At 46.1% G+C, this 20,650-nt stretch overlaps 2 protein-coding genes across 5 annotated transcripts in view; one reads left to right on the top strand and one right to left on the bottom strand.

Moving 5' to 3' along the window:
• rhbdf1b (rhomboid 5 homolog 1b (Drosophila)) overlaps nucleotides 1-2,904 on the top strand; it is a 31,046-nt gene extending 28,142 nt beyond the window's left edge. For all 4 annotated transcript variants that reach the window (XM_081697216.1, XM_035533587.2, XM_081697217.1 and 1 more), the window contains 9 exons: nucleotides 16-90; nucleotides 274-435; nucleotides 576-676; nucleotides 761-824; nucleotides 976-1,070; nucleotides 1,161-1,236; nucleotides 1,400-1,500; nucleotides 1,646-1,799; nucleotides 1,908-2,904. In XM_081697216.1, coding sequence (XP_081553342.1) covers nucleotides 16-90; nucleotides 274-435; nucleotides 576-676; nucleotides 761-824; nucleotides 976-1,070; nucleotides 1,161-1,236; nucleotides 1,400-1,500; nucleotides 1,646-1,799; nucleotides 1,908-2,327 — 1,248 coding nt within the window. In that variant the 3' untranslated portion in view covers nucleotides 2,328-2,904. The remainder of the gene's footprint in view (nucleotides 1-15; nucleotides 91-273; nucleotides 436-575; nucleotides 677-760; nucleotides 825-975; nucleotides 1,071-1,160; nucleotides 1,237-1,399; nucleotides 1,501-1,645; nucleotides 1,800-1,907) is intronic.
• A 13,704-nt stretch (nucleotides 2,905-16,608) lies between these two features.
• Nucleotides 16,609-20,259, bottom strand: foxj1b (forkhead box J1b). The gene is made up of 3 exons (XM_027006081.3): nucleotides 19,908-20,259; nucleotides 19,103-19,732; nucleotides 16,609-18,192 (listed from the first exon to the last, which is right to left on the bottom strand). Exons 2-3 carry the CDS (start codon nucleotides 19,667-19,669, stop codon nucleotides 17,398-17,400), a joined length of 1,362 nt encoding a protein of 453 aa, XP_026861882.2. The 5' UTR covers nucleotides 19,670-19,732; nucleotides 19,908-20,259; the 3' UTR covers nucleotides 16,609-17,397.
• Nucleotides 20,260-20,650: the final 391 nt, after the last annotated feature.

The raw sequence follows: 20,650 nt of genomic DNA on the forward strand, positions 1-20,650 counted from the left end.
TTTTGATTGTTTTAGGTTTTAAGGAATAAGGGCGTTTATGAGAATGTCAAGTTTGTTCAGCAAGAGAACTTCTGGGTTGGCCCGAGCTCAGTAAGTTGCTCCCTCTCCATGTATCTCCTCACCACAGGTTTAGGGCCGGTTTCTCACACTTGGATTACCCTTTGAATTTGTATTAGTCTTGTTTTAGACTTAATCTGTGCCTGGGGAATTGGTCCTTAAAGCTTGGTGCCTATGCAGCAAATGTTCAGTTCAGTAAAATGTGCCGTGTTGTAGGAGGCGTTGATTCACTTGGGAGCCAAGTTCTCACCCTGCATGCGCCAGGACCAGCAGGTTCACGACCTGATCCAGGAGAAGAAAGCAAAGGAGCGTCACTCAGCCTGCTGTGTCCGCAATGACCAATCAGGCTGCTTGCAGACCTCTCAGGAGGAGTGTTCTGTCAGTGCCAATCACTCACTCACACCCCCATGTGATCAAACAGTGCAAATGCATGTGCTAATGCATGTGGCTAACCCTTTTCTTATTATATGTTATATATTATATACTGCTCTCTCTCTCGCTCTCTCTCTCTCTCTTAGAGTACTTTGGCTGTGTGGGTGAAGTGGCCGCTGCACCCTAGTGTTGCATATCTAAACGGTGAAACACGCAATTATGGCTCCGTTTGCCACCAAGACCCCAGGTAATGCCCCTCACCCTGCACGCTAAACACTGGCTGCATGGTAAATGCAGGCATGTGACTGATGGCCCTCTGCTTTGATGTCAGGATCTGTTTGGAGCCAGCCTCTGTCTCTCCCCACGAGTGGCCCGATGACATCACCAAATGGCCTGTGAGTGTGCCTCAGTGATTGTAGCGTTTCACACGATCAATTTTTCATGGCCAATAAGGATTTGCAGCACAGACTCCATCACTTACTACAACTGAGCCACGCCTGTCAATGCTGTTCCTGTTATGGCCAGACGATGCGTCTCTTCTTTCAGATCTGCACCAGGTACAACACAGGGAACCACACAAACCTGCCACACATAGACTGCGTGATCACAGGCAGACCATGCTGCATTGGAACCAAAGGCAGGTGAGGGAGGACTAGACAGCTGTAATCCTATTTGTATCATTGCCATGTAATGTTTTCGGTAACTGTCAAAGGCGATTTTCTTGTGCGCAGGTGTGAAATCACATCCAGAGAGTACTGTGACTTTATGAAGGGCTATTTTCATGAAGAAGCCACACTTTGCTCTCAGGTGAATGTGTGTGTCCTGGTTCTCCAGCATACTGCTGCATCTTTTGTGGCATAGGTTGTAAACATACACCTAACCAGCAGGGGGCGCACTTATATTATAAACTCTTCTCAGCCCACCACTGGATGGCAGCCCAAACTCATAGGTAAACGTTGTCTTCTGTCAGGTGCACTGCATGGATGATGTGTGTGGCCTGCTCCCTTTTCTCAACCCAGAGGTCCCAGATCAGTTTTATCGCCTGTGGCTCTCCCTCTTCCTGCATGCTGGGTAAGTGGGAGCCGTTTTTCAAGGCCAACACTGCCAGTCCCCTAAAGGCTGTTCAGGTCATCAGTGTAAGAGCTTTTCGTTCAGCCTTTTTAAGGTGTTTGTGCGAAGGGCCGTGCTGAAGGCCTCGTCTTGTGCGTCTGTCCAGGATCGTGCACTGCCTGGTGTCCGTGTGCTTCCAGATGACCATACTGAGGGATCTGGAGAAATTGGCTGGTTGGCTGCGCATATCAATCATCTACATCCTCAGTGGCATTACAGGCAACTTGGCCAGTGCCATCTTCCTCCCCTACAGGGCTGAGGTGCAGTTTCTGGACACACAGATACACACACACACACACACACACAGCTCATCATCGCCGAGTTAACGCTGCGTTCCTGTTTTTTCTGTTTCTGCCCATCTCCACCAGGTGGGGCCAGCGGGCTCCCAGTTTGGCATCCTGGCGTGCCTGTTTGTGGAGCTCTTCCAGAGCTGGCAGATCCTAGCACGCCCGTGGCGTGCCCTGGCCAAGCTGCTGGGCGTGGTACTGATCCTGTTCGCCTTCGGCCTGCTGCCGTGGACCGACAACTTCGCGCACGCTTGCGGCTTTGTGTCAGGCCTGCTCCTCTCCTTCACCTTCCTGCCCTACGTCAGCTTCGGCCGCACCGACATGTACCGCAAGCGTTTCCAGGTGTTGGCGGCACTGGCGCTCTTTCTGGGCGTGCTCACCGCGCTGGCTGTGCTCTTCTATGTCCACCCGCTCAAGTGCGAGTGGTGCGAGCTACTCACCTGTGTGCCGCTGACGGACAAGTTCTGCGAGAGGTATGACCTCAACGCCCACCTCCACTGAGGCCAGAGGAGGTGAGGCACGGAGGCACGGGGACTGCCGCTACGTCCCAGCCACATCCTTGTCCTCATCCATCAGAGGCTCCGACCTCCTGCGTGGGCCTTCCTCCATGAGAAAGTGTAGTTGTTTCACACTTAATGAAGAAGATCAAGGTTTTTAATTGCCTTTATTTGACAGGCTGAAAGAAAGACCCTCCCCAGGGAGGTGAGTTGATTGGAGAAGCCACCAGTGCCTTGTATCTTAGTACGAACTGCTGCCATGTCTGGGTCCTGTCAGCTCTGGGTCCTGTCAGCTCTGGGTCCTGTCAGCTCTGGGTTCTGTCAGCTCTGGGTCCTGTTAGCTCTGGGTCCTGTTAGCTCTGGGTCCTGTCAGCTCTGGGTCCTGTCAGCTCTGGGTTCTGTCAGCTCTGTGTCCTGTCAGCTCTGTGTCCTGTCAGCTCTGTGTCCTGTCAGCTCTGGGTTCTTGTCAGCTCCTTTGCTCTTAACTTCAGTACCTCCACTACTACTGGAGTGGCGAATATTTGGTAACGTTTTAGCTACCTACTCACCTGTAATACAGAATACAGTGACAGTAAACTTAATGTCCTGCGTGTCTTCTTTTTTTTTTGTGAGTCTGTGAGTTTTTAAAAAAGCAACTGCATGAGAGGTCAATCTCAGAATATTCCTAGAATCCATCTCTCTTAGAACTTTTTTTTCAAGCACATCATCTACGAGATCAGGTCAAGACCCACTGGTTTCAGGGCTTTAAATATAAAAGACTTTCATTTTAATTGGTCATCTATTCTGACATCAGCATGGGGCTCTACATTCTAAAACCGAGACCCTGTCCACTGTTTCCGCAGACAGCTGCGTGAAGCAGGATTCACATGTCCTGGTGTTACAGGTTCTGAGAAGTTTCAGCCACAGCCCCCGAGGCAGCACTGCCCTTTCTGCCGTGTGTGGACGGGGAGGTTGGCAGCTTTGGGTTTGACTGTCTACCTGCCACTGGCCGGGCGAACGCGTGGGTGCATTAACAGAGCCCCATCTTCACGCCTCACTGTCTCTCTCCCCACCTCCTCCACCTCCTCCTCTAAAAAAAATAAATAAAGCTCCTCTCTTTTGTGAGCTATGTTAATTACAGCCCCCTCGGCCCATTCTCTAATGTAGCAAACAGGACACAACAGAGCCTGTGTTAGTTTAGCTGAGATGGTAATTAAGAGGCAGAAAAATGAGTGCGTCTGTCAGGCTCGGGGCTGCTGAAGTCACTCAAGTGCCCTTCCTCTGACGGTCACAGGTCCAGGAACAGCGCCACTGTGAGAGACGACTCCTCACCTTCCCCGGCCATTTCTCGGCTCGTCTTTTTCTCTCCTGGACTCCGCCCCCTGCCACCCCTTCCGTTGCCTCAGCCTCTCCTACGCCATCATCTCCTTGCATCTCTCGCTCTCTCTCCCAGGTTATGAACAATGGAACAGCTGAGGGAGGCAGCCAGCGCAATCACAGCATTTGAGCAGCTCTATACATCAAACCCACCCCGGCACTACAGAGGAAATTAGCCTGTCTTGGCCCCAGCCCCCATGTTCTCCACGTGCTCCCCTATAGAGATGGTAATTTTAGGGTAAGAGGGCCATATCGCACATCATTGATCAGCATCAAATCAGCGTGTGGGGAGAGCCGCTCTAATCCCGCCCCCCTCCAACCCCAGACACTTCAGGCTGGCACAATAGACATTTGCTGATTAGGGCGCCACTTGGCCGAGGCAGAGACCGTTCCAGGCCCGGTGCTTCCTTGAGTCTCCGCACGACTTCCCAGGATGAAGCACTGGTTTGGTTTATCCTCTAGCCCATGTGTTTCCGCCTGCCTCCCATTCTCAACTGGGTTTAACGTCTCGTGTTGTTACTCTGTCACGTGTATATGTCTGTGCATACGTCTGCGCAACAGTGAGATCTCATACTGGGTCTCTTAACAAACACATTTACTGCATGTTAAAGAAAACCTTCTAAATTATATTTTGTTAATTACGCATCTTGGGTCATCCTTCTGGTTCTTCTTATTATTATGTAGTTCTCGCTTTCTCTCTCTATATATATTGTTAATTATCATAATATTACAGTATGCTTTTCCACATTGCCAACCATGTTAAACAGTTTTAACAAATAATGCCCATTGTAATGGGCTGGATTATCATGGGCAGATTAGGAGTTTAACGGTTGACATGCTGGGTCACAGAGAAGATATTTTTGCATTCAAGCGTTCATAGATTAACCAGGCCTGCTGTCTAAAGCACTACATTGAAACATACTTTAAATACCACAGCTCCTTCGTGTGGAAATGTGTGAAGACGAAGACTAAGGATTAAACATACGTTGCTGAACCCTAGCTTTCAACATCCCTCTGTGAGGGCTCTTCCCTGATACCCTTAACAGAGCAAAACAAAAGACCTTTTTACAACCCGTTACGAAGAGTTGATGGGACACTAAGAATAGTCAAAGAACGTCCATCGGGACCTAATGAAGATGATCGACTGCACGCAGAGGGATCCCATCCATCGGGGTAGGCAGCGCGACCAGGAGGCTGAGGGGCTGATGGGGGCAGCCGCTGAAAGCCGACCCTGAAACTGGACCCAGGCAGCTGCACAGCAGGTGGTCAGTGGCAGGCCGTCTCTCCTCATTGTCCCTCAGATGGGTGCGTGGGCTGTAGAAGGCTCCCCCCCGAGCCTCACCAGACCTGGGGCTTCCAGGTAAATGAGAGAGAGAGTGTGTGTGTGTGTGTGTGTGTGTGTGTGTGTGTGTGTGTGTGTGTGTGTGTGTGTGTGTGTGTGTGTGTGTGTGTGTGTACTGGAGGGGGAGACAGTCACAGTGCACCTGCTCCAGCTACTAAAGTCATGCCTGAGTGGAGCCTCAGTCCCAACATGTGACCCATCTACCACCTGTGCACTCCCTTCCTGTCATTCTGAATGGGAGAGTGCACCAGATAGATGATGTGTAAATGGACATTAGTCAAAGCACATCAAAGATGGTGCCATGACCCCGCTATGAATGTATTATGAGGGCTATTTGTGGTATTAATCTGTATAACTTAACTAGAACTAATGATCTTTTTGCTCTTTGACAACATCACGATAAATCGCTCAAAGTTATATGTTTCAGTGTAAACGATGACAGTAAATGTCTGTGGATTGGTACAGATACACCTCTTCTAGCACAGAAAAATCTCTCAGCTGTCAAATCTCAGTAAGGAAGAACTTACGCAAACCGGTTCCAACCCTGCAATTGCAGCCCATTGTTTGTAGAGGTGGGCAGCCCCCTGTCATTACTGGGGTTTTTGAAGGAGGGGGCCAATGGCTGCGTTCTGCAGTGCTCCTCAAAGCTGTCAGCTCCAGGCCTCGGCCTGTCGGGGTGTTGTCTCCCCCAGCGGCGCAGCACTCTGGATCCCGCCCCACCGACTCTTCCATGGGCGCTGGGCCGCCAATGACAGCCCGCACGCATCAGCTCGTTAGATGTGATGAAACTAGTCAAAATCCGAGTGGCGCCCTGTCTCGGAGATGAGGGCAACCTCGGCGCGCCAGAGGAGGCTGAAGTCTTTTTATGAGAATTTAATTGTTCATGCAGGAAATGAAGGCAACAGCTTCATCCAAACGTTTTAAAATAACTATTTTATTCTATAAATATGTGGTCAGTGCTAAATATGATATCGGTTCAAGGCTGTATATATGGTGCATATGACCAACCAGAGGACCTCAAGAGCCTACATGGGCACTGAACGTAAATACCGGTTTTACCACATTTTCTTGCATTTGTCGCACCATAGCATTATGAGTAATTATGAGTAGAAATCAAAAGGAATCTTTTGACATAACATCACACACAGGTCTGTTTAAAGAACCAGAAGGGCCAGGTGGCCGTTAAAGAGTGGACCTCCCCAACGCTATCTCACGCAGTTCCAGGTATTGTTTTCAGGAATGGACCATTGTCCGTTCACGCAGCTATTGTGTCTAATCAGTAAACAGGGCAAGTGTGGGCTTGCCCCAGCCTGGGGTGCGGCCTCTGTCTCAGCTTGGCCTCTGATGCCTTAGAGATACAACAGAGTGGATATACGTGAGGTTGTCGAGGCATATCAGAATGGTTGTGCCCCGGGGGGGTGTGCTAGGCGAAAGCCACAAGACTTCACATGCGTGAGCATCAACTCTGACACAGCCTTCCCCATTGGGCTGCCCAGTGCTGGACCTGAACTAATCTCTGTACAAGCGTACAAGCGTACTCTAAGTGGAGTACACACTTTATAACATATCTGTGAAAGACCGCTTTATTGTGGTCCATCTGATTTACATTTAGATTGAGAATACTCATTAACTAACATGCTGGAGAGCTTCATTAAAGCTAATCAACAGTGAAAATAAAAGTGAATCAGTGGGGCACGGCTACTGGTGCAAATTAGGATACAGATACTGAGCCAATTGCAATTTAGTCAACCATTTAATTTCTTTCTTGAGTGCGGTTTGTTTGCACTGCGATTGCTTGTAAATGTTCCCAAATTAAAATGTCCCAGTACTGTCCTGCTGCTTAACACAGGATCAGTCTTGATGGAGTCTTCTGTAAAATATTTCATTAGTGGCCCACTTCTTTCTGATCAACATCATAATAGACTCAATCATAGTGGTTATGGGTGCTCTGAGGTCCTCAACACCCCCTGCCTGTTTCATTTGATTTTTGCATATCAAGGAGATTTGTGCATATCATTTTAGAACGACAAATCTGATGCTGCTGCAGGTCTTTTGAGGCGTAATTGAGTCTTTCGGTAATTACAGTAAAAAATAAATAAATAAAATACAGTAAAGATTTTTTTTTTTATGACGAGCCATTGGCACTTATCCTCTGGAGTTTATGATATTTTCTTGACCTCCTCGATGTCACTTACCAATAATCTTCCTATCATAACCAATTAACTGAGTTTTCATAAATCCACCTATGGGTACTGCCCTCTACCCTATTTAATGATAACTGAAGAGCTCGATGTAATATTGACACTAGTGTTGTGAGCTGCTTAGTCGGGTTGATGGCTACACCAGAGCAGGGCTACCCTTCTCCCTTCAGCACTCTGTAGATTGGAATAGCATTTTTATGAGAGCTGTAACTTTAAAAGTCATGTGATCGTTGTGTGTGTTCCATGACCTGTGCCATGTTCTTGCTTGACCGTCCAGCGAGATGTGGTCTCAGGTTGAATGCTGTATGTTGGCATGATCTCATCAGGGCAAGTCCAGACATGCCCGCAGAGCACTCCCAGGGCTTGGGCCAACTGAGTGTTTCTTTTTTAGCTGCTCTCACCCAATCACGTCCAAGTTCAATGGCCTTGCCAGTAAAATGACAGCTTTGCTGATTTTCATTAGAGTGCCTCTCTAAACAGGGCAATCATGTGTTTGTCTGCAAGGGTGCTCCATCAGCATGTAGCCTGGTTCAAATACCAGCCACAGTGACCTCCGGAGATTTCCACATTCCTATCAGCAGACTGTGAAGGACCTCTCTCGAATTATTTTATCATCAGACTGCACACATAACTCACATGTTTACAAATATCTCCACAGGCGATAGTAAAACAAAAAGCATGTTTTTAATTCTGTTAGTACCAGGTATATCGCTCCTTGTTTACCAACAGATTTTCTTTAAGGTCAAGGTCATAAGGTTACACGACACCACAGGACCACGTTTCTTCATACGCACGCCTTGTGCATCAGCAAGACAAGAGCCCTATGCTTCTGAAAGCCCACCAGAAGTCTGAACCGTCCCATAAAACTAACAGGCATGCCCTCCGCCACACTGCTGTATGGTAAACCAAGCATGCATTGTCCGGGCTTTGAGACGGGGCTGTTCCAGCCTACGCAGCCTCTTAACAACAGCTTTACAATGAAGCAGGAGCTAAGCCAGTAAAAGGAGCTGCTGGTGGACCCGGCTCAGCTCTGGGAGGTAGCTCAGCAGGCTTCCTTTGTCATGCTAAGAGATGCTCAAAGAGGCCCGAGGAGCCAGGATACACATAAAAAAAAAGCAGCCGGGATAGGCGAAAGGCCGGCGGGACCGGGCAGGAGATGGACAGCACCTCCCGTGCCATCGTGTCATGGTGCTTTCTAACGAGCCGAGCAAGAGATGGAGGAATCTTCAGGATGGCTGTTTTTGGTCAGGGCAAGAGGTTTTATTTTCTGATATTTTATGCTGCATTTTATTTTACACAGTGGGAACATCTTGACATCGATGTGTATCCATTTAGATCATTTTTATTAGTAAAGCATACTTTAAAAATTTGTTTTCAAAAATGAGTTCAGAAGGGTCAATAATTTATCTGTTTTGACTGTGTAATGTGTGATATATTCTTTGTTTCACTGGTATTCATCCACATCCTGCAGTGACAAATGGGTTTGTTAACATAGCTAATTCTCCCCTAGGATACTTGCAATTAATCTTACTTGAAAACACACTGAGGGAATTATAAAAAAAAATTCTCTATTTTGAAATACTCTGACCATGATCCCTTCAATGATTCATTGGTACATTGGTACAAAGTACCATACAAAATGTTAAAACTACATCAACATCTTAAAAGCGTATCACGGCAATCCTGTCACAAACATGCTGACAAGCCAACAAATGAGCTTCTGTTCGCTACAAGAGAACCCGAAGTCTCCCAGCCGGTGTGCAGCAGAACCGCGGGGCACGTATTTGAGCCGCGGACTCCTGTTTGGCCATCCGCTGGAGTGAAGAGTGTAGCCTGGCCACTCGCTGCAGTTCCCTGTCACCAGTCCCAACGGGGTGGCCTTGCCAAACAACAGGCGCAGTTAAAATTCCCCACACATCCATCCCACCGTATACGCCAGGCCAGGCGCACAAAGACAGTGATCTGAGTGCGTGTAGACAAGAGACAAGGCATTCAACACAGAAGCAAGGGATTCTACTCATCCATCAACTTCAGCAAACTGAATGAGTAATTACTCTTCAACTATGGTCTGAACTTCATGAAGGCCTGCCACAAGATCACTGGGAGGTTTTCTTTTTCTTTTTTTCATCTTGGCCCTTTGACCAACTTTGGCGTACTTGTCAGCCGTCACAGATGGTATTGACCTATGGCCAAACTAGCGCTTATGTATGTGATATATTTGGCATGTGAACGATACATTGTATCGTTTGTTCTTCGCAAAGGCCAAGTGCTTTTGAGAGAGCACATAATTGGCACTAAGAGGAGGGAGAGCTGCTCTGGCTCGAGTGTGAGCTGGCACGGAATCAGCCCAGCTCGTTACGAAGCACCGAACTTTCTCCTCAGGCAGGTCCAAGTGGCGAGTGTGTGAATCCGAATAAAAGTTACAAAAGTCTTGGAACGATCAGAAAGTGAAATGGGAGGGCTTTTTTTTTTTAACACCAGCTGCTTCAGCGGAACAAGAGGGACAAACCGTCATGACAGAGCAACAAAGGATTGGCTCAGCCAATGGCTGTCCTGCACATTTTGCCTTTGGAGTCAGACATTCAGATACTTCCAAATGTCACAATCGTTTTAATGCACCTTTTCATCACAAAAGCAGTGAACAACCGCTGTGGAGCGGTTTGTCTAGAGACAGCTCTTGGAGAGTCTTTAACTGAAACTCCTAAAGCGATTGTAATGCTGTCGCTAATGCTTATATCTCACTGGGCACATTCTGAATAGATTGATATCGCTATAGCTAAATATATCACTTTTTGGCAATTTCTTCCATGATCAACAACTAATCTATCTATCATCCATCTATCTATCTATCTATCTATCTATCTATCTATCTATCTATCTATCTATCTATCTATCTATCTATCTATCTATCTATCTATCTATCTATCTATCTATCTATCTAAACTTTTGTGAGTTTTATTGCTGCTGGCAGTGGTGTAGTTACACTCACGTTCAGTCCGGCACCAAGGCCTGCTGGCCTGTCCACACCTCCAGTATCATTACAGCCAGTCACCATATCTTGCCTCTTTTCCCTTGGCTCTCCACTAGCCCCTCCCCTCCCCTCCCCTCTCCTCCACACCCCACCCCTACCACAACATCCAGTCATTAAGCTCCTGTCCAAAGAACCACAGGCTCCAGAGGGAGGGGTTTCAACGTCTCATGGCAAAACATAACATAGGACAGTGGAAGACTGCTATGCCCGAGCCCTGGAGAAATAGTAGCTCATATTGTAGCCCCACCACCGGCTTCCTAGGGGCAAATTAACAAGGCATTTAGCTGGATAAAAATTATGACAATTAATTATAGTAAGAGAGAGCCTGAACGCTGTGCGTGTTTACCTTACATAATCTTTGAGGAAGGTCCAGGAGCCATACATGACGGGACGTTCATGCATTATATGTCTTTTAGTTCGCTTGTGGTGTGTGCTGTGTTGTCAAACACTTTCCATTTAATTGTAAACAGTAAAATGTTTAACACATGGATACACACAAAGACTTCACTTCACATGCAGCACCTCCCAACTCTGGTGCTAGTGTTCTCAGTAGAGAGCTATTATCCACCTCAGGCCTCCTGTGTCCAATTAGCAAGCTTCAACTCGTCAGAGGTGTGCACAACTGCCCGGCCATACTACTGTACCGACTGTACTGTGCCCTTGTGCGTGTGTGTGTGCGTGCGCGCACGTGTGTGTGTGTGTGTGTGTGTGTGTGTATGAAATCTACAGCACAGTCATGCAGTTCCTCACTGAATCACGCTTCATGCGCAGAGATGCTAAGGGAAGTATGAGCTGAAATGTGTTCCCTGTATAGGAGCGCCCCTGGGGATTATGAACGGAAAGGATGCCCAGCTAGGAAAACATTTAAGCATGTTGCATGCGACACAGTACTGTCCAGATGCTTTCGTGGTGGTAGGACGTTAACCCTGCACTCCTTCAAGGCAGCCGCACAGCTGAATCCCAGCCTGCCAGGAACAGGTGTGGTCCCCGCGGGCCCAATCAGTTTTAATGAAGCCCTGGTGGTAGTGTTTGCTTTCCTCTTCTCTCAGGTATCAGCAGGTACACCTCCACCTCCAAAGTAGAGTTTCTCTGATTCAGCCCTTCACAGAGCGCTGCCAGTTTTGCAAATCTTATTCACTAGGAATTTTTGCTTAGCTGAGCAAGAAAACTGATTTAGAAGTCACAATCACTAAGGAATTACTTATAGTCTAAATTACTGTACCATGTACTATCCAAATGATCATTAGTACCAAGACTTTAGTATTTCTGACTTATCAGTTTAACATGTTTGAGCATAATCTAAAAGCTGAATGCTTTGTTAGTGAATGGCAGTGCAGCCATTCCTAACGTGGGCTCAAACTGTCTGACTCTTCTACTGACTCGAAGCTTCCCAGAGCCCCCTGCAGGATTCGGAGTCACGAGGTTTTTGCCTAGCGCACGAACGTGGGAGACCTCCAGAGAGCGCTTCATGCGCGGCCGCTGGAAGGCACGGCACCTTTCCGTTCAGCAATCAAAAACAAACAAACAAAAACCTCCTGCTCCCCACAGACCGGTAGAAATGAGGAATTCGTGGAGCCTCTTCAAGAATACTATATGTTTGCACAGATTTGTCTAAACTAGTGCACTGCTACAGAAACACATAAGGCACTCAATACGTTTTGCTCATTGGGTGCGTACGGTAGGTCAGTAAGCAAAAGGTTCATATACAGTATGCTTAGTGGACAGAAAATACTCAAATAGTAGCTTCCTAAGGAAGGTGTCTCGTGCTTAGCTCTGGAACACTTCATCGCTCACGCGGCCCCCGAACACGCAGTACACAGGTCGATCATCAATAATGAAGCAGGGAAGCGACACGTCCGACTGGGGTGTTGGAGGCTACGGCTCACATTTCCCTGAGTGGAGTCATGCTTATGCAATCAGGAGCTAATTCTCCTGGCGATTTAACGTGAGCGCTAAAGCTAATGAGGTTTCTCTGCGTGCCCACTCGCTCAGACAGTGTAGGCGGCGGGACGCGGGCGCACTCGGCAGCAGGTGACGGGAGATGAGCACCGTGCCGTACCTGATTAACGAGAGCCAATAACGCGCCGCCCGCTTTAATGAGGAAAGATGGAGCGCGGCTTAAACAGAGGTGTTGAATTGCCCTTCAAAAGCACTAAATGCGTGGCCACACAATGCAAAGCACGGCTAATCAAATAAGAGGGCAGAGAAACAAAAAAAGTGACCGGAGAGAGAGCACATTAAAGAGCTGTGGCGAGCAAATGCGCGACGGGACAATGTTCGCACTCACAAATGCGCAGCCTGGAGAACTGAACGTTTTCATACTAGCTGACTAGTTGAAACTGATGCTGGCAGCGCAGTACTACAGGCTATAATACTAAGACTGGAATAGTATCTCCCAGCATTGGTTTACTGCGAGGGACTCGCGAAGGGCAGAAACGGGAGCTTTCTGCGGCGTGAAGAGCAGACTTGAGGTGGTTAAAAAAAAATCAGCAGCTGAGAAGCATTTTTCTACCTCTCCTGCCTGGCATGCGAGACGGTGCGTGGAAGAGCTCCAGAACTGCGCCTCTTGTCTTGCTCGTCCCGACACGCTGGCCTCTGAATACACTCTCTCTCCCAGCCAAAGAGACCCGAGAGACCCTGGAGGAATGCTTTTCAGTGGCCACCCTGCCAGCCAGACTCGGGCCTGCACCCTGCTTGATGGCAGGCCGCGACGACCACAGAGAAGAGATGAAAGAGGCAGACAGGAGTGACATTTAAGGACGCTAAACTAATTCCCAATTCCTACCACAGCTGCGATCTATGTGCACCGTACTTTAAAAAGTTCTCTTTGTTGATTTGCGTACATTTGCCCGCTCACAAGCTACAGTGCAGACTAACGACGTAGATCAGTGCACTCAGCACGCGGACTGCTATTCCGCACGCACTATCAGAGCAAAAAAAGTGGACATTAGACATGTATTAGGTAATCGAAGTGCAGCTATAAATAATGGACTTTGTGTGATTTGTGTTAAGAACTGACAGTCAAGTAATGAATTCAGCTCTCTGATCTTTGAGAAACTCAAGCAGGAAAAAAAAAAGTATGACAACATACATCAATGAATTTCAGTGAATGATTTTCTTGGTATAATTGATTGCATAAAATATAAATAGTAAAGATTTCTATTACAATGTTAGTATACATTTCCACTGGTAAAGCTGAGAACGCTGAAATGAAAAAAATCACTGAAATGAACAGTATGCCTGTTTCAGATGCTGTCAGTTATGCAGTAATTCAGTAAAATGGTATGAAATAATTTAAAAATTACAATGTAATTACCTTTAAATTCATACCTAGCAATGATGAAAAGAACTACTGAGTGGTGGTCTGTGTTACATGGAATAAATAATATTAAACAGATAAGACTCACCGTTAAGTTTAGTGAAAACCAGTTAATGTGTACTATGAGCATTAAAGCTGTTGACTGCTTAGACTGGCTGTATGTCATCATAACATCCGCATTGGAAAAGCAAAAGGAAGGAGTGAAATGAAATTCTAACTGCAGCTGCATTTGAAGCTACTTTGATTACCACTGTGTACTTTTTGAGATTCTACTAGTTATCATAAGGTTGTTTACCTAAATACAGTCATTTTTATTCATTGAATACTAATTTAACAATATGTAAACAATTATTTATTTATATATTTATTAACCAGGGCCCACTCTCCCCAAATCAATACCATTTTAAAATCTCTCTGATCACTGTAAGACTGTAATCACTGTAAGGTTTCACAGTGATACCAACTCTTATAGCGCATTTGGAAAATAAACATAACCAAGGAATGGACAAAAAGACATAAATATATCTCACTATCCCAGCATGACTTTCTAAAAGAAAGGATCTTTCTAAATTACCTTTGATCTTTAACCTAGTCCTGTGGGTGTTCCTTGGTCAGTCTGCTCCGGAATAAAAGGGTTTGTACGGTTTATTCAAGCTCCAAATGAGATAAGACTGGATCCTGAGTGTCAAATCCCTGCTTCTTTAAAGGCTGAGTAACAAACTTTACAGGCTGTGCTTTTTCTTCTCTTAGACTGATGAAGACACACAAATACACAGTAAAAATGACCTTGCTTTATATGAGCTGGAAAAAAAATGTCTTTAGATGCCAAAAGTGTGTAAGTAATTTGTGCAACCATTTGGTCTTCTCAAAAGGCAAAGGAAAGAAAGCATTTGTTTTTAATCTTATTGTCTCGTCCAGTGTTCTCTTCCTTACCCATAAAGAAACCCTGTTCTACAGCTCACATGGTTCTGTTCGATAACTCACATGGCTCCATACAATATGATTTACCTAGCACACATACGGAACCTAGGTTAGATGGCTTTATGCTGATTTCGCCCTGCCTAATCACAAACCAGATGCCAAGTGGGGTGTGCCCGTGAGCACCACAGCTGCAGGGCTGCCCAGTCGCTCTGAGTGAGATCCGCCTGGCATGCCCAAATAACACCTGTAATCAGTGGCTGCCAGCAGTTCCTGGGGGGCATAAAGCAGCACGCCTTGACCCTGTCGTGACAGCGGCCCTTGTTCCCCCTGACAGGTCCGCATGCTGGGCCCGGGTCGGCCACGGCGGCCGGTGTAAATACGGCCCCGGACTCTCTGCCGCCTGGGAGATAATGTTATCTCCACTGCCAAGAAGCTCTCTCAGGCCTCCTCTACAAAAACAACACAAAACCCACCCACCCCATATCCCTGGAGATGAGCTCATCCCCCTCCTCTGCTCTCCCCGGGTTCCCCTGCCCACGCGGCAATCAAGGCAGCCCTGACTCATTTCTGCCACGTCACCTCCGCAGAGAGTGCGGGCCACACGCCGTGTTACGCACCTGAACCTGGACCCACTCCCAGCTGTGCTCCCAGGGAGTCCACAAACGTGGCTGCGTGGATACAGGACGCGTGATTCACGTGTCGAACATGGCGTCGGGCTCAGCTCGACGCAAAAGAGAGTGGAATTAGCATCCCTGCTTATCCCTGATGTTCTAGGAATGCGAATTATCCTGCAGGTTGCTTAGGGGGTCCTGCACACCAACCTCCAGCCGAAGAAGGCAGAGCCGGCTTGATTGAATAATCCTCTCTTTCCTTTTTTTCCCTTTTTCATTAAAAAGAGATTTTAAGTGAGAAAGTATTATTTTTCACCTCAAATGCAATGGAATTTCAGAGACATTACGGCCACTCGTGTGGGAGACACTGAATTAAAGGCAAATTTAAAAAACAAATTATGACAAATAACATTACTCCTCTTCTTTTTCAAAGGCCCATTACAAGCAATGGCCAGAAAAGCAAATTCACAAGCTTGCGATCTGTTCCATTGCCTTGAAGCTTAGAGCCACATCAATGTGAATTCTGAAAATGTCCTTAGCACCTGCACACGCCTGGCCAAATCTCTCCTCTCGCTTTCAGCAACACCGTATATTCACATAGAAGATGAGGTTCACAGCCAGCAAAGTCGTTGGGGGAAACATAGGCTGCTTTGGTTATTTGTTTAGTGAAACCGAAACTCAGGGAAGCTGGGCTAGTCCAGACTTGTCTGAAATGTCTTTGTACTTTCCTCGTCAAAAAGCTAACAGTTGTGACTGTAAATCTTAAAAACACAAGGAAACATAAGCACAATCGTGGCCCATCAGTGTGTCCACATGTTGATGGGGGAGGGATGGCATATCCATCCTCCACCTATCCTCCACCCATCCTCTTCTTTTTTTAAAAAAAAAAAGCCCTCTTCTTAGTAATCCAAATGTCTCTGGATTTGTGAACAAAGTGGCAATGCAGTGTTAAAATGCCTTGTTATTCAGTTTGACAAATGAGTCCCTACATCCCCCCTCCCAAAAAAACTGCAAAACATGATAGAAGAGTGTAAAAAGGGGGAAAAGACTGGTACCTTCTAACCTCAGACACTCAATATAAACACACTCAGAGCTGAAATGCTTATTAAAGACTTCTCTTAAAGGATGCTTAGGTGGAAGAGGCATGAGGTTGGGATGTAGGTGCTGACATGCTGCAGTGTGGAGCAGTTTGTGTGGTGTATCATTTAAAGACGGCAGCAGAAGGGCACTAGAACCTACAACCTCATATCACCAATGCCAAAACCGCTGAGATTACAGCCTGTCATTTGGGTGTATTTTTTCCTATTCATCATGACTTCTGTGTCGTTATATTAGCAAAGGTTTATATTAAATGTTACCATTCATTTTAATGAAACATTGTCCGTTTTGCAGCATGTGTATCAGATTAATATCATGCACATCTATGTGATGTTGTTTCCCATAATGAGCACTTTGGTTAGAATTGCACTGGACCTGCTGAAGTACAACCACAACTGACCCAGAGATGGTTGATCCTTTTATTCAGAATATAATTTGATTCAAGTTGCATGTTAGAGTCCATTTCTCCAAAAGGTCAATACAAATACACTTCCAAAACAGTACTTGTCATGAATATGATATTGCCTTTCACAACTAATAAAAAAGAAACCAAAAAACAGGACAATGGTATTTAACATATGGTGTATAAAAGGACAAATGTGTAAAAAAGAAGAAGAAGAAAAGCCACATTAACTCACATTATATCAAATAAATTATAAGGCTGGAAGAGGAACTGAACCTAAACAGTGCCTCAAAGTGCTTGTGCTGGGTCTCTCTCTGAAAGTGTTTCTGCAAAGCACTTTGGCTTGTTTGCATCTCCGTTTCCCCAATATCTGATTTTTGAAAACATTTTTAAAGGATCACATATTCATAGAATGACACTAAATGATAAAGGGAGCTAAAATATATAAATATATATATATATATATATATATATATATATATAGGTTGATTATTCTACACAAAATTGACTCGCCACTACTTAGATATATTTTACAATAGTAATCTGCAATAGTAATCTGCATTCATTCCTCCAACTATGAATCATAAATCTCTCAAAAAGGAGGATAATCACCAACATTTAGCATAGATTCTCAGGAAAAAAAGGAATGCGAAAGAAGTAAAAAGAAGAATTCCATAGTATTTTTCATTGTATTTTTTATATCTTGGACCATGCTAATATAGCAAAACAAACGTCAGCAGACCAGCAGTCTTTAGACCAGCAGTCGTATGGCGCATGTGCGTCAGTGGGCGTTCACAGGAACGACTCTCCCTTCTCCCACAGGGGCATCTCTGAGAAGAATCCTTCACACAGGCTATAGCCCTGATCCAGAGACAATGGGATAGCCTGGGCCTCCTCTTTAATCTCCCATGGGTGGTGCTGCTGGACCTGCTCTGAGAACAGCGCCATTCCCTCGTAATATTGAGGCTGGGTCTGCAGCTGTTGCTGCTGTTGTTGCAGATCCTCCATACCGCATCCCATCATGCCGTTCATCTCCAAGTACGCGCACGCCTGCTCGTCCTCGCTGCCGTACCACTTGGGTACGGTGGGCGTGTGCTGGTTGTGAGAGGACGCCTCCATTTCGCACCCAAGCGAGCTCAGTGCCGTGTTGATGTCCAGGTCCTCGAACGTGCTGCCGTTGCCCCCCAGGACATCGTCAAAAACGGAAGCCAGGTCGAAGTCGCCCCGGAGCACATCCGAGGTCCTGATCTGGCTGGCCAGCAGCGGCGACTCAGACACGTGGCCCGGCTTGCTGCCTCGTTTGGGAAGAGCCTGCTTGCGCTTTGACCCCGCTGCAGTGTCACGCAAGTGGCTCGCTCTCATTGGCTGGCTGCGCTCAGGGCTGTAGGAGGAGCAGGATGGCAGCAGCCTGCTTTGTCTCTGCGTGAAGTTTGTGGCAGGCATTCGCCTTCGCTTGAAGACGCCGTTGACGAACATATCGGCATACTGGGGGTCAATCTGCCAGAAACCACCCTTTCCAGGTTCATCTTTCTGCCTGGGAACCTTCATGAAGCACTTGTTCAGAGACAAGTTGTGGCGAATTGAATTCTGTAAGAGAGTAAGACAGTAGGGATTTGTTCATTGAGGGAATTATTAATTTTATTTTTTTTATAAGTAGATTATGAAACTACATTTCAAAGCAATCAGCTATGAATAAATGTAAACAAACACAAAAATAATGTAAGGTCAAATACACTGGGCTGAGGACCAACTAGTAGACACCGTATCTTCATAACTGCCAAACTCAAAACTTCAAAACAATTTGACTGATATATTTCCAAACAATATATTTGCGTTCAATTTGCTTGTTTTTAATGCAATAACTCCGCGCTTCGCACATAAACACCTGGGTAAGAACCCACTGTGCATCAGGTCAAGGTGTCCTGTTTCACTGTGCTCGGGTGGGGGAGGGGAATGTTGTGTGTACAGGAGAGCAAATATTCTTAATGAGACTCTCTTGCAATACCACACTGCATGTTTCTTATGATCAGCTGTGCTGGGCTGCCAGCCACTACCCCTGCGGGTCCCTCATTAAAGAGGCAGGCCCCCAGGACACACTGACCCTCTTGGGTAAAGAGGTCTCATCTTCCAACTATAGTCCTCCTGCGAATGTACCGCTTAGAATCTTTTTCTATTTCATTTGCGCACACTGAAACATTCAGCAGGATCGAGATCATTTGTTTGATTTTGTGCGTGTTTGCGGCTAATACGGTGATATTCTATTAGTTTCAATAGTTTCTACTGAAAATAATGAAAATGCGAAATACGGTGGAATGATGTTAATATAATATATTTCGTTTTTGCGAGTCGCCATGAGATTATTCGCCTGGCGCACTTGCTTGGCGTAACGCTTAGAAACTGAGCACTATTCTACCCAAATATATAAATAAAGAATAGGCTACAAAGAGTATAGGAGTATAAAGCATCATCTTTCACAACGTTAAAAAAACATAAATACCTGCCAACTCGGCTCTGCGTGTCTGTAATAACAGAAGTTCTCAGTGATCCAGTTGTATATGGCGGAGAGAGTGATTTTAGTCTTCTTACTGGCCTGCATTGCCATGCAAATTAACGTAGCATATGAATATGGAGGTTTGACGAGAGGGTTGGTTTTGTAATCAGTCTCTTCATTTGGATTAGTTTGCATCGTTCCGTTATGCCCATAGAGTCCCACCTGTTGATGGGCATAAGAACTTGCGTTGGCAAAATTACTGCAGGACGTCGTGGGGTTCCCCGGAGTCTGGGGTGTCCCTGTAGCCGCCGTGTCTCCGGCAGGTGGACTGGAAGGCGAGTCAGTACCCCCCAAATGATTCTTGAGGTGAAAGACCTGTTGCGGATGGCAGCCGAAGCTGGGGGATCTCTCTGGGTTGGCACTGAGGATAGAAAAGTTTTGAAGCCAGTGTAGACTCGTCAGGCTGTCGTCAAAGTTAACGGAGCCGCTTACGTTGTCCTGGTCCTCTGGATGAAGCATCATCCATTTCTCTTTAAATTTATTTGCGATGTCAGGACTCGTTAACACTGGCATCTTGACAGGGACACGACTGTCTTTCCCGAACACTCGTCTTCTCTTGGTTTTGTATTAAGGCACCTAGAAATAAGAAAAAATAGCACGGATGTAAACAATGCAAATAATTATCATATGCACATGCAAAACAGAACGGTTACGTTACTAGCAAGGGACGACTCGGCTATTCAACTCCACATACAGATATGTAGCATTTAATCAAAGTTTGCAGATGAAGGATGGTGACGTCTTTCCTTACCTTGGCGATATGGAGAGTGCACTTTTGCGAAGCCACCTTCCCTGGATGTCTTTTATTCCGTTAGATGAGGCGGAAGCGGCGCAACAAGTGCACTGAGTAAGGTATCGGAGAAACAAAGGGACCTGATGCTGAAAATTCAATTACATTCTAATTTAAAAAGAGGAAAAAAATAGGATAAAAAAAATTAGCATTTAGCCTACTGGATCCGAAATGTGACGGTCCACAGTGCACGAACTGCATCAGACTAAAAAAGGCTTCACGCGGTATTCGGGGTTTCTGCAGGCTCTTACCAGCCCTTTAAACACGGTGCATTTTGATTGGCTCAGGCGCTCCGCGCATCACCGTGCGGTGAAAAGACACGGAGGGGAGGGTCTTTAGCACAAATTCATCACCCCCCCCCCCCAAAAAAAAAACCCGCAAAAAAAAAACAATAACCCGGGCCAGTGGCGCAAAAACAGGCTATATTATTTATTTATTTTTTTAAATCAATGAGCTTAATAATTTCATAATTACAAGTGTAATTAAGGGTAAGGATAAGGGTAATGACAAAAAGGGGAAAGGTACCCTTGTAAGGGAAATAACAAAAAACCTACTGCGCGCATAGGTGCCGGGGCCCGAGTCTTTTAAACGATTTATGGGCCACGCCAGTTTCTTTCTGTCTAGCTGGAGTCTCTTTCCTCGATACAATCACTTTCGGCATGAGCTAAGTGTAACAGATCCTTTTGTTAATGGGCAGGTGTCGC

The sequence above is a fragment of the Electrophorus electricus genome, chromosome 15 (assembly GCF_041902795.1).
Source record: "Electrophorus electricus isolate QZ-2024a chromosome 15, ASM4190279v1, whole genome shotgun sequence".
Taxonomy (NCBI): Eukaryota; Metazoa; Chordata; class Actinopteri; order Gymnotiformes; family Gymnotidae; genus Electrophorus; species Electrophorus electricus.

Excerpts from the sequence above, each read along its gene's own strand:
- foxj1b (XM_027006081.3), bottom strand. The coding sequence starts at position 19,669 with ATGCCAGTGTTAACGAGTCCTGACATCGCAAATAAATTTAAAGAGAAA. Across the intron at positions 18,193-19,102 it reads ACGCAGAGCCGAGTTGGCAG|AATTCAATTCGCCACAACTT; the intron begins GTATTTATGTTT and ends ACTCTCTTACAG.